Source organism: Helicoverpa armigera, chromosome 31 (assembly GCF_030705265.1).
Source record: "Helicoverpa armigera isolate CAAS_96S chromosome 31, ASM3070526v1, whole genome shotgun sequence".
NCBI lineage: Eukaryota > Metazoa > Arthropoda > Insecta > Lepidoptera > Noctuidae > Helicoverpa > Helicoverpa armigera.
The window spans coordinates 647,530-673,944 of NC_087150.1; the positions used below are offsets into that span (position 1 = coordinate 647,530).

General features: G+C 38.8%; 1 protein-coding gene and 1 long non-coding RNA gene across 2 annotated transcripts in view; both read left to right on the forward strand.

The window, feature by feature from the left end:
* Positions 1–26,415, forward strand: part of LOC135119218 (uncharacterized) — an 82,823-nt gene that overhangs the window by 16,439 nt on the left and 39,969 nt on the right. The window lies entirely within an intron of this gene.
* LOC110380284 (nuclear pore complex protein Nup98-Nup96) overlaps positions 1–26,415 on the forward strand; it is a 64,885-nt gene that overhangs the window by 565 nt on the left and 37,905 nt on the right. Inside the window, exons 2-14 of the mRNA XM_064043153.1 lie at positions 6,876–7,007; positions 8,816–8,944; positions 9,250–9,459; positions 10,316–10,450; positions 10,936–11,078; positions 11,569–11,698; positions 12,268–12,447; positions 13,063–13,157; positions 13,806–13,956; positions 16,180–16,311; positions 19,041–19,160; positions 19,803–19,905; positions 20,450–20,562. Coding sequence (XP_063899223.1) covers positions 6,965–7,007; positions 8,816–8,944; positions 9,250–9,459; positions 10,316–10,450; positions 10,936–11,078; positions 11,569–11,698; positions 12,268–12,447; positions 13,063–13,157; positions 13,806–13,956; positions 16,180–16,311; positions 19,041–19,160; positions 19,803–19,905; positions 20,450–20,562 — 1,684 coding nt within the window. The 5' untranslated portion in view covers positions 6,876–6,964. The remainder of the gene's footprint in view (positions 1–6,875; positions 7,008–8,815; positions 8,945–9,249; positions 9,460–10,315; positions 10,451–10,935; positions 11,079–11,568; positions 11,699–12,267; positions 12,448–13,062; positions 13,158–13,805; positions 13,957–16,179; positions 16,312–19,040; positions 19,161–19,802; positions 19,906–20,449; positions 20,563–26,415) is intronic.

Below are 26,415 nucleotides of genomic sequence, written 5' to 3' on the forward strand. Positions count from 1 at the left end.
TCGCCAAATTAGGTTAAACTTTCGGAAAGTATTTACATAAAAGTTAAGGTTATATTAGTCAAATTTAGTTTCAGTGACCTTGACCTGCAAAGACCATTTTGGTGGCAAATATTTTTTCAGTAGTACATACATAGTGTTATACATTAAAAAGTATTTAAAACTCATGACTGCTTATAACATTTAAAAATAAAGTATGAAGAAGGTTAAAATCTATCCAGGCCATAATATGAAAATTTTGCAGTGATGTTTACGTTCAAGTGTGAAAACGGCTCTGCCGCACATTCAAACAAATACTCCAGTATGTCCTAAGTTAGTCCTTTATTATATTTTTTGTTGAATTTAAGAATTTTAAGCTGTTTAACATTAGCAAAGGTACCTTTCTAATGTTAATTGGACTTTAGCGCAGGCTATTACAGCATAGTAGAGCGAACCAGTTTTTAAAATACCAACCATTCACTATTCTAGTCTCTACCCACTGAGTATAACCTCAGAGAGAAGATATTCTATTGGTTGTTTAAAATCTTCTCTGCTCTGCCAAAGTAGTCTAGGATTTAGTATATTCTTTCACAACTGAGGAATAATTCATGATTTTGTGATTTCCTTTGGCAGAGTTATGTACCAGGTTGACCAGCTGGTCAACCTACATGAATTTGTAAAATCAAATCAAAATGTCAATCAAACATTAACCATCCACTATTGTGATAAGGTTGAAAATCTATTGAAGACATTTAACAGATTAAAGTAGGTTGATTTCTTGTCTATACTATAACTTTTAGGTTCCGTACCCAAAGGGTAAAACGGGACCCTATTGTTTTCGCTCCTCTGTCCTTCCGTCCATCTGTGCGTCGATCACCAGGCTGTATCTCATGAGCCGTGATAGTTAGAGAGCTGAAATTTTCACAGATGATGTATTTCTGTTGCTGCTATAACAACAAATACTGAAAACTAGAATAAAACAAATATTTTTAACTAGAATAATACAAATAATATATATTACAAATAATACAACAAATGTGATTTTTTTTGCTCATTTTCTAAATAATGTTATGGAACCCTTTGTGCGCGAGTCTGACTGGCACTTGGCCGGTATTTTGTTGAATACTAACTTTTAAAATTGTATTAAATCTTTCCCAGCATGTATAGAAGATATTTTGTCTATACATTTACAAACAAGGGCTATGTATGTAGACGTATAATGCAATTAAAATCAAAACAGTAAAGTTAGGAAAAGTATTCAAAGATATTTCAATTCATTTGTGATTGCTTAGTTGTCCATGCCACCAAAATAGGCTACATTATAAAATTTCTACATAAAAAATTCTGTAGAAATATTGCTTAAAGCTGTTTTCCCCTGGTTTCACCTGCATCCCCTGGGTAGTACTGCCCATACCCAAATAAAATATAGCCTATGCTTCCCGGGAAGAATGTAGATTTCAAACAGCTAAATAATTTTTTAAATCTGTTCAGTACTTTCGGAGCCTTTAGAGTACAAACAAACAAACAAAAAAAATCCTTTTTAACCCCCGACGCAAAAACGACGGGGTGTTATAAGTTTGACGTGTCTGTGTGTGTGTGTGTGTGTGTGTGTGTGTGTGTGTGTGTATGTGGCATCGTAGCTCCCAAACGGATGATCCGATTGTAATGCGGTTTTTTTTGTTTAAAAGGTATGCCAGTCGGGAGTGTTCTTAGCTATGTTTGGTGGAAATCGGTTCAGGTCTTCAAGGTCATCAGCTCGTTTGCTAGATGTGATAGGAATGTTACACGCTCTGTTTACTTGCAAGTATATGTGGGATCTGAAATTTGAAACACTAATGTCTTTTGGAACCACTGAGCTGGTCTGCTGTTAGGGCACGAAGGTAGGAGACGTAACCCTGAACTGCCTTTTAGTAAACCCATCGAGTTTGGGCTCGTTGAATTTGTCTTGACGAGTTCTCTTCATGTTTCTGATTGACGAGAACCTGATGCTGGAAATGGGATGTGGCTGATGAAACCCTGAAATGCCGGAATGAAACGGATAAACCGATTTATATTTTTGCTGAAAATCTAGAATGTCCAAAGGTTAATCTTTATTGTTTCTCAGTCTGTGCAATTCTCCCAGAGCCAGTTTGTCATGAGGATTGTTAAACAGCTTCCTTTGGCCGAGATCGCATATAGCGACCCCATCTTAAGATAAAATAAATTAAATAAAAGAAGGAAAAATTAAGGAGCTCCTTTAAAAAGCATGAAATAAAATTAAATTATAAATTTAAAAAAACCCCCGACCCAAAAAGTATGCAATAATTATGACAAAGGTTAAAACGCTAAACCCTATAAAAAGCAAAAAATAACTTTTAACACTACGTAAACTAAATTTTGACGTGTCGGGGGACCGCTTTTTACCTTCATAAATACTTACATAAATAAAATGATACCTACCTAATTAAAACATTCGTTTAAAAAAAAACACGTATCTAAAGTAATGAAGTAGAGCGGTCCCCCGACACGACAAAATTTAGTTTACGTAGTGTTAAAAGTTATTTTTTGCTTTTTATAGGGTTTAGCGTTTTTAACCTTTTGTCATAATTATTGCATACTTTTTTTGGGTCGGGGGTTTTTTTAAATTTATAATTTAATTTTTATAATCAATGCGAAAGTAACTGTCTGTCTGTCTATTACGCTTTCACGTCTAAACCACTAAACTAATTTTAATAAAATTTGGTACAGAGATAGAGTTGTCCTTGAGAAAGAATTTTCTTCGAAACACGATATAAACGAACTATGCGCGGGCGAAGCCGCGGGCGGAAGCTAGTTTTATATAAACAACTAGTCGACAGACTTCCTAGGTCCTAAGTCAAAGTCAAAATCATTTATTAAAATAGGCTAATACGATTAGCACTTTTTAACGTCAAAATTTTACAAGAATGACAGCACCCCCAAAACGACCCCCTTTCACCACTTCCTAGTGTTATGGCTGGAAAGAAGAAGCGGTGAAGAACAAACTTCCCAGCAAGGTCCTGACAATTATGTACGAAAAAGCCGGGATTTGCATTTTAATGTGCCCTTGAAAAACACAAATGAACCCGCTATATACACACACAACATAGTACATAGTCACCGATCCCCGGACTGACCGCGCCAAGCGTAACTTAACTTTATGATCGGTCAATCCGTGCATTTTCGACTTAGCCACGAGCGCCCATCCACGGACCGAGCCAATGCTTAACCTTATCGATAAACCTGCGCTATTACCTAGCTACGTATAAAAAACAAACATATGTATAACTGACCTACATAGTCAATGTTTATAAACATAGATTGTATAACAACAAAGCGTGCAAAATTCTCTGAAAACGATTTCACAATATTTACAAAACATTGCGCAATACACATGTATTAAAATTTAATTAAAAGAACGTCTCCGTACCTATTTCAAATGTATTAACTTTTAATCTATGATATAGAGCAGCTTAACAAAATACCAAAAGAGTTTCAAGTCATAAAAAGTCTTTATTAAAAAGAAGAAAGTCGGTTTTTGCTATCGCTTTGCACACCTCCCTACTATGTTGCGTCACATTTCGATACAAGGAAAACGGGTGGGTATAAAAGGCTTCGTAGGCGCCCATTTCGCTCAGTCTAGACTTGATACACAGTCACGCTGGTCGTTCTCACAACGAGCAGTTGTATGAGGTCCAAATAATATATAACGCCCATATATTATTATATTTCCACATACAAACACACTGAAAAAAGTTTACATAAAAAGTTTTTTTTTATTTATAAAAAAAAAGTTAAAGTTATATTTTTATTGTTCAGTTAAAATATTTTGTTAATATTTTTGTCTGCAAGTAAGTCCCATTTCTTCAATCTTCATAGCATTTACATTTTTATATATTAGTATAAGTATATTTATATTATTTATTTATTATCTAAGTACTTATTTATATGTAATTTTGGTGTCCTAAGCCGATTATCGGCTACGGCGGCAGTTCTCTATAAGGAGATCAGCCAGCTGCGCAGGACATATTATAGTGCACAAGCATTTGCGCAGACAAAGGCAAAGGCATGTTATCTCTGCATCACCTTAAGGTTGACTGGAGAGAATGCCCATGGCATTAAGTCCGCCTTTGTAATTGTATGATTGCATAAAGTTAAATAAATAAAGGCCTCAATACGGGAACCCCTAATAAAAAAAAAAAACAGGGTAACGTTTCGTTAGCCAGAGCTACTTACGGCCGTTTCAATATTCTATCTGTCTTATTTTGCTGACTAGAGATAGGTATTTGACATAACTTGTATGGAGTAAATGTCGAAACTCTATCGCTAGTTAGTAAATGGACACATTGGTATATAGAATATTGCTACAGCTGTTTAGAGATGGGTGGTGATGGATGGTACAGTCGTACATAAGATCTTCGATCTAAAGAATACAACAGTCTTTCGTGTATTAAATTCATATATAAGACACACAAAAGTTACATACAAAAGCTCAACTCTGGATCGATAGACTAACGGCCGTTTCTAAAGTTTATCTGTGCATTTGCTTAATAGAGATACCTAGTATGTTAACATTAGCTCCATACAAGTAATGTTAAATTTTTATCTCGTAAGCGAAAGGAAAGATGTATAAAATATTGGGAATGGCCGTAACTTCAATACTTATACTTATATAAATATATGGTATTTGACATCAACAATACATACTGTCCGGTCATTGACCTTCACGGTTGAAATGACACCAATCAATGAGTCATTAGAACACTCAGATTGAGGAAAGATATTAGTTAAAAGACCGCTGCGTACGTGGCGGGGTTTTTTGCAAAATTTTGGAAATGTCAATGCTGTCCTGTCATTGAACATCTTTGGTCGTTTCGGGTAGTCAGATGCCAGTAAGTCTGACAACCAGTCTTACCAAGGGGTGTTGGGTTGCACGGGTAACTGGGTTGAGGAGATCAGATAGGCAGTCGCTCCTTGGGGCACACTGGTGCTCAGCTGCATACGGTTAGAGTGGAAGCCGACCCCAACACATTTGGGAAAAGGCTAGGCAGATAATGACGGGACGGGAACGTGGCACTCACGGACTTTCATGTCCTGGTCCCGATCTCGCTCCCAGCCGATGTATTATCTCGTCACGGAGACAATGGCCTTTAGTTGGTCTCTCAAATACGAATATGTATCACGGGTTCGATTCCCGTGCTGAACAAATATGTTCTCACTTTATACATATATGTACCTATATCGCGGGTTCGATTCCCGTTCGATACATCTACTTACAAAGCAAGCTATACCAAAATAGAATTAAAGAGCTTAAATATTTTAAATGCCACATACACACATAGAGTTAAGCGCCTTCAAAAAAAAAACCGGCCAAGTGCGAGTCGGACTCGTGCACGAAGGGTTCCGTAAATTACAGTTAAATCAACCTATCTCAAAAACTATAAGAGATACTTTGATCAAACCAAAAATCGTTGAAAGAGTTAATTAGCATGCATCACCTCTATTTTTTTTAGAATTTTATACCCCGTAGTTATAAAAATAGAGGGGGGGGGACATACTTTTTACGACTTTGAGAGCTGATATCTCAAAAACCGTTCACTTTAAGAAAAATGTTTTTTAGAAAACTTTATATCATTTTAAAAGACCTTTCCATTGATACCCCACACGGGTATGTACATCGAAAAAAAAAATTTCATCCCTCAGTTACATGTATGGGGGGCCCCACCCCCAATTCTTTTTTTTACTATTTAGTGTCATATTTTTGTAGCGGTTCATACAACACATATTCCCATCAAATTTCATCACTGTAGTACTTATAGTTTCCGAGTAAATCGGCTGTGACAGACGGACAGACGGACAGACGGACAGACGGACATGACGAAACTATAAGGGTTCCGTTTTTGCCATTTTGGCTACGGAACCCTAAAAAAGTAGGTGTTCAATGCGTCGAAATCTTATATTGAATCACCAGACACACAATAAGCTTATGACGTAGCGTCAAAACCTACGTATTTGAGTAGGTCGTCGCTTCTGATTATGATATCATTTAGTCAACTGAATTATTGATTACTAGCTTCCGCCCGCGGTTTCGCCCGCGTATAGTTCGGTTATATCGCGTTTCCAAGAGAATCCTTCAAAAGTCCGGGATAAAAACTATCCTATGTTCTTTCTCAAAGTCAACTCTATTTCTGTACCAAATTTAAATAAAATCAGTTCAGTGGTTTGGACGTGAAATCGTAACAGACAGACAGAGTTACTTTCTCATTTATAATATTAAGTAGGGATTCTATTATATGTAAATGCTAAAGTAATTGTATGTCTGTCTGTTACGCTTGCACGATGAAACTACTGAACTGGTTTTGGCACTAAGATAGCCTAGATTCTAGACTGAAGTAATCTTTTTATATTGCTAGACTACCTCGTTGGTCTAGTGGTCGCAACCGGGGCAGCTGTGCCCGAGGTCTCGGGTTCGATTCCCGAGTCGGGCCGCTGGAAACAACTATAATAGTTATAATATAGATAGCAGATTTATGAAACTAATTCATGGTCAGAGCCAAAACTCTATGCTTAACTATGTCTACCACGGGTTCGATTCCCGTGCGTAAGAAATATTTTGATTCCCGGTTCTGGCTATTTCATATTATATCTACGTACGTTCATTTACGTCCATCTAAAATTACATCCAAAATGGCTCAGCAGTTATGTAGTAAAATTCTAACAAAGCAACATTCTTATGTATAACGAGGGCACTATTGTCCACACATATGTATAAAATTTGCCTATATGCTATTCTGATGTATAAGCTAAGTTTCATCAAAATCCATTCGGTATTTTTTACGTGAAAGAAAATAAAAACATTTTCATTTTGTATTTGTATTATAATGTGTATATTCTTGTTTCAGAAGTCATGATGTTCAAAGTCTAATAAAAAATAGTTTATAAGTGAAGTCAAACAATTGGATTATAAGGAAAACCCGGAAAAATAGACACCATGTTCCAGAAACCAGCTTTTGGTTCCAACACGACCAATTTTGGTAAGTCTTCTACTGTTTTCTTAAAATCATCTGCCGAGCCTTTTCCCAACTATGTTGGGGTCGGCTTCCAGTCTAACCGGATGCAGCTGAGCACCAGCGCATTACAAGGAGCGACTGCCCTATCTGACCTCCTCAACCCAGTTACCCGGGCAACTCAATACTCCCTGGTAAGACTAGTTTCTGGTAGTTGCATCCGCTTACCGTGGAAACTTTCGCCCCTTCCCGGAAAACAATGAAAGAATTTTTCATATCGGTTTAGTGTTTTCTAAGCTTATAGCATACTAGCAGTTTTCCCGCGGTTTCACCCGCGTACCGTGAGAACTATTGGCCGTACCGGGATAAAATATAGCCTATGTTACTCGGGAAGAGTGTAGCTTTCCAACTGTGAAAGTATTTTTCAAATCGGTTTCGTAGTTTCTTCTTTAGAGTCCAAACAAACAATTGTTTTTCTCTTTATATGAGTATACTGGCTTCCGCCCGCGGCTTCGCCCGCGTCGAGTTCGGTTATATCGCGTTTCCAAAAGAACTCTTCAAAAGTCCGGGATAAAAACTATCCTATGTTCTTTCTCAAAGTCAACTCTATCTCTGAACCAAATTTTATTGAAACCATTTCAGTGGTTTAGACGTGAAAGCGTAACAGACAGACAGTAACTTTCGCATTTATAATATTAGTAGGGATTTTATGTATAATTTTTGCTTACCGATGTAAAGTACCCTTTCCACCCAATATTATATTGCTGCGCAATTTACTCAGAAATTTTCCATGACGTCACAAATCAGATGACTCATACATACAAATATGTGTGACGTAGGCCTGAGTCATGGATATTTTTAGCTCGCACTATCTTTTGCGCAGTAGGTATGCGAGTTCGATTACTGTGTTGGGGAAAATGTTTTCTTTGAAATGTGCTGGTGTTTATTTTGATACTGAATTTCGTAGCGAGTTTTTGGAAGTCGGTTATTTAATATGTTTTTTATTTATTGACTTTCAATGTCTTAGTATTTTTTTGGCCTAAAATACACAGGTTAACATACCCTTGTCGCATCTCCGCTAAAGGCTTATAGTTAAAAACTTTTTCAAAAAATATAAAACTGACTTCAATAAAATGTAACTTAAAATTTTCTCTTAAGTTTGACAAATGCTATGCTGAGAATTTCATCAAAATTGGTCTAGCCAACCATGAGATGATCGCGTACAAACATACGCATATGTAGGTATTAACATACGCTCTTTATTTGAAGTCATTGTTCCCTGGCGACATTAAGTTTGCCGAGTCTTATACGTTATGTACAATGTTTTGTTTATATTTTTATACAGAATGTGACTAATGAATACTTATAATGTAATCAAAACAATGAAATTCAATATCAGCTGTGAATGGCAATCATAGATTAAACAAAGCCATGATAAAGATAATACGTAGGTACATGTATGCAATATTATTGTAATACATTTTCAAGGACATGTTTCAAGGTCATGAAGTATTTATCTCTAAAACTGTTGAAAGAAGTTTTAAAAGATATTATTTGTATTACAGATGAACTATTATTTATAGTATATTCGAGCTTACGTATTTGGCACTGTTTAATAAAATGCCTATAATAAACTCCACAGTGTATATTAGTCTAGCTTTTTCAAAATTATTATCTTAGACCACTACACAAAACAAAGACCATTCAAAACAACATCCCAACTTCTTTACTTTAAAAAATAAACAAAACACAACTCAAGGTCACACCAAGTCCGAAATCAGGTCCAAGGTCGAAATCCCAAGGTCAAGGTCAATAATTTCCTCTTCATCCTCCAGGGTCGTTCAACGCGGGTACGTCGACGGCGTCTCCGTTCGGCGGCTTCAAGCCGGCGACGGGTACCAGCGCGTTTGGAGCCCCGCCTGCCTTCGGGGCTGCTACGTCGACCCAGCAGACTACGGGTGGAGGTATGTGAACTAACTTGTATATAAAATAATTAGGTATACAGAAGATATGTACTTCTTCTATAGAAAAGACTAGCTTCTGCCAGCGGTTTCACCCGCATCCCGTGGGAACTACTTCCCGTACCGGGATAAAAAGTAGCCTATAGCCATCCTCGATAAATGGGCTATCTATCACTGAAAGAAATTTTCAAATCGGACCAGTAGTTCCTGAGATTAGCGCGTTCAAGCAAACAAACAAACAATCTCTTCAGCTTTATAGTATTAGTATAGATTTCATAAATCTCTAACCCACTCCAATTTCTTCCCAGGCCTATTTGGCTCCACAAACACCACAGGAGGCCTGTTTGGTGGCTCAACAGCGTCCACTTCCACAGCGGGCTTCGGCGCGAGCACATCGGGCTTCGGTTTCGGAGCCCCTCAGCCGGCCAGCGGAGGCCTATTCGGAAATACTTCTACCGTAGGCGGGGGACTGTTTGGGAATCAACATAATCAGACCGCTTTCGGGGCTAAGCCTACTGGTGAGAATTTATTTAATAAATAATAATTAAAGGAAAGTAATTGGTATACAATTTTAGAAACCCTAAAATAATGGGCATGTAATTTTTCTATTTCTCTCATAGAAAAATAACAACTAATGTATAACACGATTGAATTTTGTGTTACGTCACGTTTTGGTACAGACGATATACGTCAATCTGTCAAAAGTCTTCAATAGATTTTCAACTTTATGACAATAGTGGAAGGTTGATGTTTGATTGACAATATTTGACAGATTCGAGTGACCTGCGCCTGTATAAATTTTACACTAACGTGTCGTCACAAACAATGTCTAAAGAATATTAATGTTTTGATAAAATAAAATATGAAACGTAAGTATCCAATATTTTTTAGAATTTTGTAGGAGAAAAATATAAAACACACGCGCAGATAAAGTGCAACAAACACGTCCTGCAAAACATCGGTCCGATTATCTGTCCTACAAAAAGTCTGACTCTATATGCCTTGGGCAGTAGTTTTTTTTTCCGCAATAGGCTAGTTTCCTAAAAAATAATAAACAGTCCGTCTTGTAGATTGTCCAAAATTAAGCGATACGTATTTTTTCTTTTTTAAATTGGATCAGAACTTGTTAAGATATAGCGTGTTAAAGTTGAGTGTGACGTCACAAGTTGCTACAATTTTCAGGACACTGTGACGTAAAAGGCCCCCACTCCTAATTTTTGAAGTGTATTATCTTTGTCATTTTATGTTTAATTAAAAAAAAGAAAAAATACGTATCCAATATTTTTTGATTATCTAAAAAGCGGACTAAATATTATTTCATTATTTCGACCCTGGAAACTACCCTATTATTTAACTTATACAATATTCCACCAGGTTTTGGCTTCGGCAGCACAAGTACAACTGGTGCGGCTTCCGGCAGTCTGTTCGGATCCACACCAGCCACGGGTACCGGACTATTCGGACAACAGAACAACACCATCGGAGGTGGACTGTTCTCTAATAATACTGGTAAGTTTGTCTGTATGTGGAAGAGCTTTTGTTAGAAAATAGGTGAACATTTGTAGCTTTTACCCGCGTTCAAACTTGCGTAGCGAGGGAATTAAAAAATATGTATGTGATTTATTACGTCACATCTACGAAACAGTCAAAGGATGATGTCTCTTTTACCCAAATGTCTTTGTGACTGTGTCAAATCCAATATGGCGACTGAGATGACGATTAGATTGTGTAAAAGAAATCGAAAATCATCTTCATCATGCTTCTGTGTATGCATGTATATTTGTTGCTCTTTTTCGCAAAAAGTACCTAATGGATTTTGATGAAACATACAGTCCTCCAAGTCCTCCCATCAAAATTACTTAAAGGCTTCTATTCATCATAGTGCTGTCATCAAACTGCTATTGAAATATAACCTTTATTCCCACAACTTTATAGTCGATTTTTCAAACAACATTTTCTTTAACATTGCACTAATATTATCCTATTTTCCACAGCAGGAGCATTCGGTCAACAGCAACAGCAGGCGTCGGGCACAGCACACGTCAAGTACAACCCGGTAGTCGGCACCGACGTGGTCGTCAAGTCTGGCACCTCGCAGAATGTCAACATCAAGCATCATTGTATTACTTGTATGAAGGTCAGTTGTGTTCCGCCAAAGTTTTTGTCGGCATACATACATCCTTATAGGGCATATAAGTCTTTGCATCGTCCCACTGCCGGGCTGCGGCCTCCTCTCACACGGAGAAGGATTGAGCATTAATCACCACGCTTGCTCAATGCGGGTTGCTGATTTCAGACCATGGATAACAAAATGATGAATGTCGCCATAATGCGACTGTCCGCAGGACGTGGAATTTTACGCCGTTTATCATACATTAGGGCCAATTTCACTGTTTTCTTAACACGGGAATACTTTTTTCGAACTAATCCAGAATTATCGTTAAACTTACTCCATGTCCAACCTTTGCATTTGGAATCAATCGTTATAATGTTACCAACCTACCTATCATATAAACGACTTTCGTTTTAGTGCAATGTAACTTAACAATTTACTTTCAAATGTACCGTTATTTACCTGTATTGTGTAAGTGATATTTCTTACCTATTTTCCCATTCTTTCTCCCCAGGAATATGAGAACAAATCCCTGGAAGAGTTGCGTCTAGAAGACTATGTGGCTGGTCGAAAGGGCAGCAGCGGTGCTGTGTTCGGCGGCTTCCAACAGCAGACGGAGAACAAGCCGCTGTTCGGCAACACCTGTGAGTAAACATAACATGAAAATATAATAGAATATTCTTTATTGTACACCAATCATGGACAAGGACATTACAAACAAATATTTGTGAGTACAATAGGCGGTCTTATCGCTCAAAAGCAATCTCTTACAGACAACCTTTGGATGGAGTCGATTTGTAAAGCGGAGGACATAACAAAAAAATAATGATTAAATACAGTCGTCTATTGTCATCGGAACTCAGAGCGTGTGCAAAATTTGGGACCCACAGGGAAGTGGGTCAAATTAAGATTTCAAGATTTTGTTACATACATAGTTACAAGGGTAGCTAATATAAGCGTGTTAAAAAGTCATTTATTCAAAACACAAACAGAGCTATGATACGATGTTCCAGTTCATATCTTCCGGCTCCATCATCAGATCAGTTCGACAGTACCATATTATTGTATTGTCATCAGAACTACATACAGCTGACAATTTTCATGATGCTACGATTCTTGGACGATAGTTAAATTGGTTACCGTAGTTTCCATTAGATAGTTACATACGGTAAAAGCGTATTAAAACTGACTTATACCATTACTTCCCCTCCAGCATTCGGTCAACCAGCAACCACGAGCTCCAACTCAGTGTTCGGAGGCTCCGCCCTGGGCGGCGGCTTCGGCGCCACAGCCCCTACATCGTCGTTCTCTTTCGCGGCGACTCCAGCGCAGCCCGCCACGCAGGGGCTGTTCGGACAGGCTAAACCGGCCTTCGGGGCTACGCCTGCTACTGGTGAGTTTGAAGAAAATAGTATTTATTTAAAATGATTTGAATAAATAAATGCAAAATAAATGATTATTTCACTTAGGCCTTTACAAGCACTTATGAACGTTAAAAATATAAATAAGTTTGTTTCTAGTTGCCAAAGTATTCAAAGTAGGAAAATCAGCACATTTCAAGGTCCAAATTACGTTGAGACAGCACTCAATTTTCAGATCAATTGTCAGATCCGTTCTGAGTAAAGCACACTGCTAAACAGTCGACAGACAGAAAGTTAATACATATGTTTACGAAAATTTTGAATTCAATCAAAGTTTTCAGTCAATCTGATATTGGCTAAGTACTTGATAGTTATTATGTGTGTACTACTATTCATCTACATATTGATTAATGTATACTAATAAATAATGTATACTGATACCGAAAAAACTATTGGCTGACTAAAAGTTTACAGTTAGACTAGCTAGACTAGCTTCCCGCAACTAGATACAAACTATATTATTGCTGTTTCGTAAAAAATCATAGCTTATGCGTGTAAACATAACTAACCATTTCGCATTTATCAGTATAGTACAAGTCATAAGATTAGTTTTATTTTTATTTATATTATGTATTTTTGAAATACAGGTGGCACGGGCTTATTCGGTGCTACTACTACTCAGGCGCCCACTTTTGGCACAAACACCTCCACGTTCGGCTTCGGGACTAACACACAGCCACAGGTGAGATACACACAACCACAGGTGAGATTATCAATATTAATACTAAAGTTAGAATTAGATAATAATTTAAAAATTACTTGGTTTTATTTATAGTAAAAAGGCGCATTTTTTATAATCATTCCACATTAGCGTCCCTTTACTTCTTCGCGCACTATGTAAATTTTTCCTTCTTTGATAAACAGGCTATCTTATACTGAGAGCTTTTTTGATCGGCGTATTTGTTCCTGGGTTTAGCGCATTAAAACTAACAAACTCTAAATAGTACCTACTTCTGAACCACTGTATAAGAGTGGGTTTGTTTTTGTCTATTAAGGCATTGTAGTTTTAAAACAGATACGTCAATTTACACAAGGTTTTTTTTACTTTAATAGTAGCTGTTATTAGCTACAATTCCCAGCCATTATTTCAGATTTACTTATTTATTCTTCAACAAATTTACATTTGTGTCGAAAAGTTGATTTTGACAATAAAGGTACTTAACAAAAAAAAAAACATTTACAAATCATTATACAGCCAGGAAGAATAAAGAATACAACATTTTACAACAATACAACACATATAGGATATATTTCATTATACATATTTTCTCTAAAATTGTCTACATTTTTTTGTCAACTCAAACACTAACCAACACCTGTTATCCTACAGCAACAAACCGGCGGCCTCCTATTCGGCGGCGCGAAGCCGGCGACTTCCGGCTTCGGCACAGCGCCGACGAGCACCGGCTTCGGCGGCTTCGGCTCCACCGGCGTGTTCGGAGCAAAGACGCAGGCGCCTAGCTTCGGGACTCAGGCTCCTGGTATGTATTATTCCCATATTTTATAGTGATAGCTTCCGCCCGCGGCTTCGCCCGCATAGAGTGCAGTTATATCGCGTTTCCAAGAGAATTCTTCAAAAGTCCGGGTAAAAAACTATCCTATGTTCTTTCTCAAGGTCAACTCTATCTTTGTACCAAATTTTATTAAAATCAGTTCAGTGGTTTAGACGTGAAAGCTTAACAGACAGACAAGAGTTACTTTCGCATTTATAATATTGGTAGGGATAATAAAAAGGAAACTTTTGTTTGTTTGCACCCTAAAGGCTGAGAAATTACTGAATCGATTTGAAAAAAATATTCGGTGTTAAAAAGCCACACTATTCCCTAGTGACGTAGTCCTATATGTTGTAAGGATACGAGATGAAGATTTTTTCAAGTCTATTATAGTTCGGCCGCTCAGAGAATGCGTTTCTGACACATCGCGATTGAACTGACGACGTAACTTTGTAATGGCGTTGCAGTACGATAAAAATATTTTTGCTGGTTGTTTATCGTTTTAACAATTGTTGAGCATTAAAACAACATTATTATATCAATAATAATCAATGAATGTTGTAATTTTGTGCCAAATTGAGTGTCAAATAACTTGGTAAACAATATTTTTCTAAATCTATACTGCGCTATTACAAGGTTATGTCAGCGCTTTATATTTGTAGTGCTGTGCTAAAAATAACAGGCAAGTATCGTAATCTGTTCTGGTTGATGGTTCTTATACAGTTATACTTATAATATAAAATAATACGTTTTGTTTTTATTTTTAAGAATTTGAAAATAATGGACTATAGGATAACTTTTATGAAATATAAAAATAAAACTATGATCAAACTGAACGCGCGAAAGAAAGTAGCATTTTTATATTTAGGTTGAAAATGGTAACCCCAAATGGCATCATGGGCCGTCATTTTGTGACGCTAAATAGTCATTTGTTGTCGTTTCGTGCGCTAAGACTAAGTGCCCTGCCTCATTAGGACGCCAATGGCGACGTCGCGGGCTACGTATCCAAGCAGTTAGTATTGAAATGTATGGAACCTAACTCACTTGGCGACGGTTTGGTAACGTCGCCAAATTGGAGGCGTGGCCACGAGCTACAGTTCCCTTTGTGGCTTCTGGCTACCGTGGCAACTTGGCGACGTGGCCACAGTAGCCACTATAATGTACACGGTAAAGCGCACCTCCCTCACACAGTCGCCAATGTGGTCGCCAGTCAGCTTGCAATTTCTTGAGCGACGACGTAAACAATTGACTGTCGAGACGCCATGGCCACTCGACTTGGCGACATTTGGATGCCAGAAGTAGCCAGACCTGTGCCGCTGGCGACGTCGCCATGGCGTCCCAGTGAGGTAGAGCTCTAAAAACCTGATTTTGGAAGATTTTGACCGAGATATCAGGATTGATTCTGTTATTGATAATACCTAATATAAACGTAATATACACGTAGGCGAAGATGATGATGAAGACACCACCTCCTCAAGCGAATCGGAGTCTGATTAACATTCTGTACGCACATTCAATTCAATGTACTTACTTTATTGCATAGAAATACAGATTGTAACTTTGTAACAAAGAATAAATAAAACGATTTTATTATATGAATATTACCTTTTTTTGGTTTCCACTTAAATAACTAAAATATAAATTTTAAATGATTCCGCCAATTTAAAACGAAAATAATCTTAAAATAATGCGGCGGTTTATTTTGGGGGAACGGTAACGAACTCAGTGTTATGTTGTGCCCATCACTAGTCCTGACTAACTGATAGGTGTCAGGAACGCATTCTCTGAACGGCCGAACTATAACAGTTTTAGAGCCTTTAGAGGTACAAAGAAAATTAAATCCTATTTATTATATTAGTATAGCATGTAGTAATTATCCTGTTGGACCCGAAAGGATATGAGGAAACTACCCAAATGGGAATAAAATAGTATCTTATGTATCCTAGTTCTAAGCTACCTCCTCGCTTATTTAAAGCCAAATCGCTTCAACCGTTCTAAGTCATAAATAGTGTAACTAACATGACAAGTCATTATAAAATGTGGTCCGGTATGGTTATAAACCATAGTCTCGAACAAGATGAAGTTTAACCTAGTACAAAACCCGTACTTTTTAACATCACATTTTATAATCAGGTGGAAAAATATTTTCCTTATAATATTACGTATTAAATTCAAAGTATTTCACCAATATTATTTTTATATTTTCGCCAGCATTCGGTTCGATGACCACCGGGGCTTTCGGCACGAGCACATCTCAGTCGGGAGGCCTGTTCGCGGGACAGGGCTTCGGCAAACCCACCACGGCGCCTACTTTCGGCTTCAACAACCCACAGACTGGGCTGGGTAAGTTTGCTACTGTTTAAATATAGTTATTTGTATAATTTATTCAATTCTTTAGTGACACTGCCATGCTTTAAGTCTCCTTTTTGATTTTTTTTTTTGAAATTAATGTAACAATCAAATGGCATCTTCAAAGACGTTTTTAGGGTTCCGTACCTAAAGAGTAAAACGGAACCCTATTGTTTTCGCTCCTCTGTCCGTCCGTCACCAGGCTGTATCTCATGAACCGTGATAGTTACAGAGCGGAAATTTTCACAGATGACGTATTTCTGTTGCCTTCATAACAACAAATACTGAAAACTAAAATAAAATAAATATTTTGAGGGGCTCCCATACAACAAACGTGATTTTTTTGCTTATTTTCTAAACTAGCTTCTGCCCGCGACTTCGTACGCGGATCCTGTCCCTTATGCCAGCGACTGCGGGGTCAGCAAAATTAAAGATCTGGATCGTCTGATGTTGAATTTAAGGGGCCCGTTGACGGGAAAACAACAGAATACGCAAAATCATTCGAAACGTTCCATATATTTAACTTGTGTACATCAACAGCAAAAGCACAGCAGACTTAACAAAACGCTAAGAACTAAAGGCGTGACCATAGGGATAAAAGTAGTGATTCTAATTAGTCCGCATTTAAGTGGTTTTTCTGAACGGACCCTTAAAAAACAAATTAGTGGTGACCTAGTGTTTTGAGAACCAATCTCTCAAGCATGAGTGTGTGACTGCGATTCCAGGTCTGGCAAGTACTTGCCAATGCAACTTTTCTTAGTTCGTATGTACTTTCTTAGAATATTTTGGACACCAATGACCGGTTTTTGGAGGAGCTGTCTTTTCTAGTGTGTCCCGGCTATCATTGAACATCCTTGGCAGTCGTTATGGGCAGTCAGAAGCCAGTAAGTGAGACCAGTTTTACCAAGAGGTATTGGGTTGAGCGGATAACCGGGTTGTGGAGGTCAGATAGGCAGTCTTTTTCTGTAAAACACTGGTACTCAGTTGCATCGAAGCCGACCTTAACGTAGTTGGGGAAAAGGCTCTTGAGGTAATAACAATAATAACAATGAGATTTAACGCAACAAAGTCGGAGAGTGGGGGCTCGTGATGTCACGTCTATGTAAACAAAATTCAAGCGTTTTGTATCTTCGTTGTTCTTTGTTTGTGAAAGAAAAGAAAAAATAGTTGTCCATTATATTAGGGTTATCTAAAAGACGGACTATTACTTTCTTTGATTCACCATGCTTATTTTGTATAATTTGTATCAGTGAACGTCTCCGACTCGCGAGACAATGAGTAGCATATTCTTTACTTCAGAAGTTCTCTAGAGATATGGATGTAGATGCGTAAATATGCCAATAACGGAAGCGCGCTTCGCGATCCAATGAGATTTCCTCGGAGCAAGTTGCAGACTGATGTGTTTTAGATCTTCATTTTTTATAAGTCAGCAGAGAGTGCTTATCAGATAGAACAACTTTTGCTAAAACGTCATACCCGTATTGCTTATCAGATAGAACAACTTTTGCTAAAACGTCATACCCGTATATGCTACAGAGTAGCTGGGCTCTTGGGGTTCCACACCAGGTGTTTTAGATCTTCATTTTTTATAAGTCAGCAGAGAGTGCTTATCAGATAGAACAACTTTTGCTAAAACGTCATACCCGTATTGCTTATCAGATTGAACAACTTTTGCTAAAACGTCATACCCGTATATGCTACAGTGTAGCTGGGCTCTTGGGGTTCCACATCAGGTGTTCCAGATCTTCAAATTTATTCTCGCAACCGAAAATGCTCATCACGTGGAACAATTTTTGTCATGACACCATTTTTGTATCTCTTATAGTTTTGTTGATCTGTTGGTGTTCTGCACCAGGTCTTCAAGTTTCGAAGATAAATTATAGCCTATATGTTGCCCCGACTTTATACCGATACAACAAAGAAAAAATCATTGAAATCCGTCCAGTAGTTCCGAAGATTAGCGTGTACAAACAAACAGACATACAGACAAACAGACAAAAAATTTTTTTTGGATTTGTGCTCCATTACTGTTTCTAAACCCCACCCAATTATTATTTTTTTAATATATTCAATGTACAGACACAGTTTTTTTACAGATTTATTATATGTATAGATAATGGTACGGGACCCCTCGTGCGCGATTTCGACTCGCACTTGGCCGGTTTTTTTTTTAATAAATGAATGTAACATGTAAATGATACAGTTTTACGTCGGCGTTATGAAGTTGTTGACCAATTTATTTGACACTGGCCGTTTTCCCGCCGTTTCACTCGCGTCTCGTTAGAACTACTGCCCATTCCCGAATAAAATATAGCCTATGTTCACCGGGGATAATATAACTTCCCAACGTAGAAAGATTTTTTTTAATCGGTCTTCAAAGTGGTTTCGGAGCGATGAATACGTCAAACAAACAATTATATATTTTCTTTTCTTATAGTAATAGATGAAAAAGTGCTGATTTAAATTAGCCTAATTTCAGTAAACATGCCTTTGACTCTGTTAAATAATCTATACTAATATTATAAAGCTGAAGAGTTTGCTTGTTTGAACGCGCTAATCTCAGGAACCATTGGTCCGATTTGAAAAATTATTTCAGTGTTAGATATTATCAAGGAGGGCTATAGGCAACTTTTTATCCGGGTTCGTGCAGAGGTTCCCACGGGATGCGGGTGAAACCGCTGGCAGAAGCTAGTTTTTCATAATCCTCTCTTTCTTCACTACAGGAGGCGGTCTGGCCGGGTTAGGCACGAACACGTTTCAAGCGAAGCCGGCAGTACCCGCGTTTGGACAACTCGGCGCTACCATGTTCAACCAGCCGACACAGAACAATACTTTTAAGACTGGTAAGTTGTTTTATTTATTTATACAACACTAGCTTTTGCCCGCAACTTCGTTCGCGTGGAATAGTGACTACCAGCAGATTTTTGATTTGACCAATAGATGGCGCTATATGTCCGGAATATTTTTTTTTTTTGTAATAAAAACTATCCTATGTCCTTTCTCAAGTTTCAAACTATGTCTGTACCAAATTTCACACAAATCGGTTCAGTAGTTTAGGCGTGAAGAAAAGACAGACAGACAGACAGAGTTACTTTCGCATTTATAATATTAGTTTGGATGAGACATGTACAAAGGCGGACTTAATGCCATAAGCATTCTTTCCAGTCAACCCTAAGAAGAGATATAATCTTTTAGCACTCGACGCAAAAAGTGTATGTATCTCGTATGTGTTTCTCTCTCTCTTTCAGTGCGTGTGTGTTTGTGGCACTTTTTAGCCCAAAAATTACTTAACCCTTCAGTATCTGGCAATAATTTTTCATCAAAATTCGTTCAGTCGTTTGCACGTGAAGAATTATCAAACAAACACATACACTTTCACCTTTATAATAGTTATTTTTAAAACTCGCTGACGTATATTTTCATGATATTCTGTAGACATTTTTTAATCTAAATATCATGCACTAATCTCCGCATTTATTTCCCAGGTCTAGACAGCGGCCTCGGCGGCGGTATGTTCGGCAACAACAGCTCGCTGGGGCTCGGCATGACGCTCGGCGGCATGCAGAACAACACTACTAGTGTCATGAAGTAAGTACATCATCATCGTCATCATCCATCATCATCACCATCATCATCATCGACAGTGGTTCAACATCTTTGGCAATTGATACGGGTACTCTTAAAGTCTGACAACCTGTCTTAACCCTACGTATTAGGTTGAGGTGAAGTAGTCAGTTGCTCTTATGTAGCACTCAGCTGCATCCGGTTGGACTGGAAGCTGACTCCTACATAGCTGGTAAAAGGCTAAGCAAATGACAATTCGTCCGGGCGGGGTTTCAAAGTGTCCTGGGAAAACCCGGACATTTTTCATGTAAGGAAGCACCTCATTTAATATAAGTAAATGGTAAAAAAATTTGGTCTTGTTTTGTTTTAAAACTTTTCCGAATCGTCCGATTTTTTTAAAAGTTTGTCCGGGTTTGGCGTAGTTTGAGATAACAGCCCTATGCGCATTAAACATTTTGAAATCCCTAAATTATATTTTGAAAAAAATTGCTCATTTGATTGGCCTATTTTCATTCAAAAAACATATTTGTCTTTGACAGCATACTAACACTAATATTATTTGTTTCAGCAACAGCCTCTCGGGTTCGTCGGCGGGCGGTAACGTGCACGAACAGATATTAACTCTAGCGGCCCGGCCTTACGGCGACTCGCCACTTTTCAAGGATTTACTGCCGGATTCATGTGAGTATTTCTATAGATTGAAGGTGTTTTGTGCTGTTGACAGTCAGTCAGTTAGTGGTAGCAGATGTTGAATATCGAACCCATAATCACTTATGCCTGTTTCACCAACAGTCTCTAAACGTTTCCCTCACTAAGTGTCACTTAGAATAAAGGTTTCCCCAATATTTAAAGCTTATAAGGGACACTTAAGCTTTGGTCAAAACGAAATTCGTATTTAGTGTTCCCTAAATGCTCTTAGGGGATCCCAAAATTTAGGTATTTGTTGGTGAAAATGGGCATTATACTCAGAGCAATAGTTGCCTTCATCGATAATAGTTATTTGTTATACAAGAGTGCAAAGTTGCTTTTTAACCGCGGGCTCAATTTTGATGACCGAGCAACCGAAGGATTCTAAAATTGAAACACGAGCGTAGCGAGTGTTTCAATAATTAGAATCCTGAGCGATAGCGAGGGAATCAAAAGAGCACAAGGTGAAAAATCTTTGCACTCGAGTGCAACACGTAACTTTTCATCCCACCTCATCGAGGAAAGGAGATGGCCAAAAAACACCCAGAGTCGACAGGAACTTCATATGTATGATTGGATTCAGTATAATTTGTGGATTTTAAAAAGTATTTCAAATCATCTAAAAACCATGGGGTTCTCTTTTTATAACGTTTTTTCGATCAAGATTTTAGTTCACAAAAAAGTTTACTTTTACTGTTTGATGTTCGTTAGAAGTTGAATGCAGACTAGAGATGTAAAGTGACCGTCACGTTATATGTGACCGATTAATCTGACCGAGCATATTGGACATTTATCCAATTTGACCGGTCACTTATTGTCATTTATTGTCAGCAACGTCAGAATCGTTTTTTTTGTATAAAAATAGAATTTATTAGAAATAAACGTTTTTTCTTTCTTTATTTTATAAAACTACGGAAGTTTTAGAATCATCGAAGCTAACCAAATGTCATTCATCGATCTTTAAGATAAGATTTCGCCCGGCGGGAAATGTCGTGCGGTGTTCCGCAGGGGACGGTTCTGGGCCGCTCTTGTGGAACATCGGCTACGACTGGGTGCTGCGCGCCGACCTCCCTAGCGGCGTCAGCGTGGTCTGCTACGCTGACGACACGCTGGTTCTGGCACAAGGGAGGTCGCACCAGGAGGCGGCCGAGATAATGACGCGCGGGGTTGCGACGATCATCGAGAGGATCTAGCTGCTGGGCCTGGAGGTGACCTTGCACAAATCCGAGGCCATGTGCTTTCATGGGCTTCGGAACGCGCCACCTTCAGGCTCCCAAGTCACGGTGGGGGGGGGGTTCCCATCGGCGTCGAGAGGGCGATGAAGTACCTAGGACTCGTCCTCGACAGCCGGTGGAAATTCGTTGAGCATTTCCGACGTTTGGGCCCCAAACTGGAGAAGGCAGGTGCTGCCTTCAAAAGGCTCCTGCCCAATCTGGGAGGCCCAAACGCCCCCTGCCGTAAACTCTACGCGGGGGTCATGCGGTCCATGGCCCTTTACGGGGCCCCGGTATGGGCACGTTCGGTACGGCCGCGTGCTGTACACTACCTGAACGTGCCCCAAAAGGTGATAGCCATTAGGCTAATCCGGGGGTACCGTACGATCTCCCGCGAAGCAGCTGGCCTACTTGCTGGACTGCCACCGTGGGATCTGGAGGCGAGGGTCTTCTTGCGCCTGTACGACTGGCGCGAGGAGGCTCTGCGCCGGGGGGAAACTCCGCTGCCGCGGCAAGTTGTCGCGCAGCGGGCAGAGCTCCGGCGCGATCTCATGGTGGCCTGGAGGGAGCGACTGTCGCAACCCACTTACCGCCTCCATATGGTGGCGGTAAGTCCCCTCTTTGAGGAGTGGCTCGGGAGGAGTCATGGCGCCCTCACGTACCGCATGACGCAGGTCCTCACCGGACACGGTTGTTTCGGGAGGTACCTGTACCGAATCGGTCGTGAGGAGGCGCCCGGGTGTCACCACTGTGTCGACAGCCCCGAGGACACGGTGGACCACACAGTCCAGGTGTGCCCCACATGGGAAGGGCACCGCTGGGTCCTCGTCGAGGCTTTAGGCGGCGGCGACCTCTCGCGTCCTGCCCTGATCCAGGCCATGGTCCGGGGCGAGAGGGAATGGGATGCCGTCGCCTCCTTCTGCGAAGCAATCATGCTCGAGAAGGAGGAGGCGGAACGCCAGAGAGTTCGCACCTCTCATCCCAGCCGCCGTGCTGGACCAGGTAGACACAACGGGCGCCGGGTGTCGCGAGATGACTCCCGGCCACCGTAGGTGTGGGTCTGTGGGCGGTGAGTTCCGGTGGCTCATCGTCCCTCTGTCTACTTAGACGACAGACCCGTGTCGACGGCGCGCGTTGCTCCACGCGCTCCTCAAAGAGATGTCAGCAACCCCAGAGGGGCCCAGTTGGGCCAAGGCCTGCCGGGGCTGCGGGTTGTTCGAAAGAGTTACCGCGGCTCTGGTACATAAAAGGCCTACGACGGAACACGACGGTTTTTAGTCAGTAAGAGTCTGACACTCCCTCACCGCTGCTAACCCACAGCGGGAGGGGTCATTTGATGATTTTTAACGTCGATAAAAAAAAAAGATTTCGCCGACACTCTATGATTTGTCAGTATACATCAATAAAAATAAATACGTACTTGAGAGTCTATCTTTTTAAAAGGTTATCTATGCACTATGTTGGTTTAGAAAGGCAATTATAGGTATTATTTCACATTCATAATGTTTTTAATTTGCTTGAGACGAAAATAATAATTGTACCAAGTAAAAAATACTTATTTAATATATCTGACCAGTCTGACAATAAATGTCCAATGTGACCGGTCATTTAATAGTAATTGACGGTCACTTATCGTATGTGACCGTCAGTTTACAACACTAATGCAGACTCGTGATTGGACCGTTTTGCATTGCTAAGTCATTTGTTATATTTGACAATGTCACATGGCGCGATTTTCAAAGACAATTTCTCCAAAAACATTTCATAGCCAGTTGTGAAGGTTGCATGTGCAAGGTCGGTGCTTAATCGTATCTGGAGTGGTTAAATACAAGACCTTTTAATCTCCAGGCAAACTCTGTAACTATGGGGATATTACCATTGGCTTGTATAATGTTAGTGTACCTTGTTTTTTATGTGCCTTGATGTCAATAATCTTATAAATCAACATAAATTCAACAGAGCTTATTTTTGTGAAAATATGATATAGCTCCTATACCCCATGGATTTCAGGCTGGATTTTTTGGCACCATCAAAGGTCAATAATAATGAACCCATTGGTACCCATTTCGTTGCTGTCGATTCTGGGTTTTTTTCCTATGAAAATTTGGCCATCTCCTTTGGCCATCTCCTTTAGGTACTTTTTAGAAATCAAATGTATTGTACAGTTATTGTGGGCAACCTTTAAGGTTATGTTTTGTCATTCTTAGGCAGCTGCAAGCTCGCTGTCACCCCGCCGCACGGTGGATCGAAAATCGGCTGTAGAAGACATAGGATCTCGATGTCTTAAATGTTTTTTTTTTTTGCTGGAAATGACTTCTGCCGATCATTACTGTTCTATAAAATGTCATATGAAGTAATTGTGTGCACAAACGGAAGAGTTATAATTTTTATAAGAAAAAAATGTATGGAGCTGACATGAAAAATGAAGATATCTCTGGAATCGCAAGGTTGGCCGTTATATCCTTGCACTCTGTTATAGTACTATTTATTTATGAATTTTTGACATACTTCATATCGCGGCATCACTTGCGATTTTTTTTTTAAAAATCGTCAAAATTAAAAATAAAAAATGTTTATGATATGTTCATTTTAATGCTTAAATATGGCTATACCAAGTGTAAATTACAATATTTTTTATGCTTAGACCAAAATATTCTAAGAAATCACAAAGTCGTATTACCTACTTTGTGATTTTCATTTGAAATTATATGGTAATTATGAATTACGTAATATGTATCTTGTCTAATGCCTCAAGTCCACATTAGCTAATGATTAATAAAACTTAATACCTAGTTAAAAGGATACGGACCAGAATAATTTGGGGTACTCGCTAATTTAGCAATAAGTGCAGGATTAGCTTAATGAAAGTAATTAGATAAATGTGATACCATCATTAGTCAATAACAATAAATAGTCAAACATTGGATTCACAACTTCAGTTCATTTAGAGCATTTCTAATACTAACATCTAGACACACGGCAGTGTGTCCGCCAAGTTCGAGCAAAAAAAGCGACACACCGGCCGTGGGTTATATTACACGAACCATTTCGGGCCAAATTCGACCCCCCTGTAACTCAAAATCTATTTTATTTACGCGTATCAAATTTCTAGTATCTGTTGAGACCCCCTCACTTATCTAAAATACAAAATTTCATTAATATACCTATTGTAGTTCTTGAGATATTGACGTCAGAAAATCGCTATTTTTACTATACACTCACTGACTGACTGATTCACTGACTCACTCATCAAAAACCTAGACCACTTCCAATGGTCGTACTGACTTGAAATTTGGCATGGAGGTAGGTCTTTATGTCAAGGTAAAGGGAAAAATCTGAAAATGGCCAAGTGTGAGTCGGTTTCAAAATAATGAAGGTGTTTTATACCCGGTGTAAATTTATACCCCTAAGGAACTAAAACGAACTAAATTTATCTATATTTATATAATATATCTTCGAATGGTACAAAGGTTTGTATTTAGTCAAAGTAGAGTAAAAATCTGAAAACGGCCAAGTGTGAATCACTTTCGAAAATAACGAATGTGTAACTTTGATCCACGAAAATAATATATGATAACATGTCATATCAGTCAGTTGGTAAATCTAGTCCATTTAGTTAATCGTGTTCATTTCTTTGTAAGAAACATAGTGCATATTATAAAATCTAAAATATAGTATAAATGAGACATTTCTTTAACTAACTTCATCATAAGAAAAAAATAAAATAAACAACCTTACAAAAATAAATGAAATCCCACCCAAAACAAAAATGTGAAAGACTGCCAAGTTCGATAATATGGGAATGCTTCGCCTATAAAAGAAGTGAGATCTGAATAAGTACCAAGTTCCATACACATACCTCAGTTAAAAATAGTTACTTTTTAATGATGTTACTTGGCAAGTTTTAATAGAAAATTAAATACTTGATTCATTGCGTTTAGTAGGTTTATAACAAGGTGTGTGAAAACTTGCCAAGTAACATCATGAAAAAGTAACTATTTTTACCCGAGGTATGTGTATGGAACTTGGTACTTATTCAGATCTCACTTCTTTTATAGGCGAAGCATTCCCATATTATCGAACTTGGCAGTCTTTCACATTTTTGTTTTGGGTGGGATCTATCCTACCGTGTCTTTTTACTAAGTTACCGTGAATAATGGAAAGCATTATTACAAATTTGGATTTGTTTGTTATTCTGAGAAATCAGGATGCTTTGTCTTTCGATCACGAAATATTGTTCAACACACTTGTTATTCGACTGGGCTCTAGCCTTTCAGACGAAGACAGTGTTACCGTGAAAGAATTTTGTCGAAGATTTACACGGGCAGTTCAAAAGAGATGGTTACGATCCCACAGAAATAGTGAAGTTTTTAGACGTGATTACAGTAATTGGCTCGAGGCAAATATTGACTGGCCAAACTGCGTGCAAACCAATTTGCTCATTAAAGAATCAACAAGTGAAAATATTTCTACTGAACCTGTACCTGAACCTGTACCATCAACTTCAACAATGAAATCAACTTCAACGATGACAAAAAGATCTAGAAAGCCGTTTGAAGATCTAAGTAACAAGCAGAAAAAGAGACGATCTGATGAATATAAAGGCGATGACCCTAATGAAGTAGCTTATTCA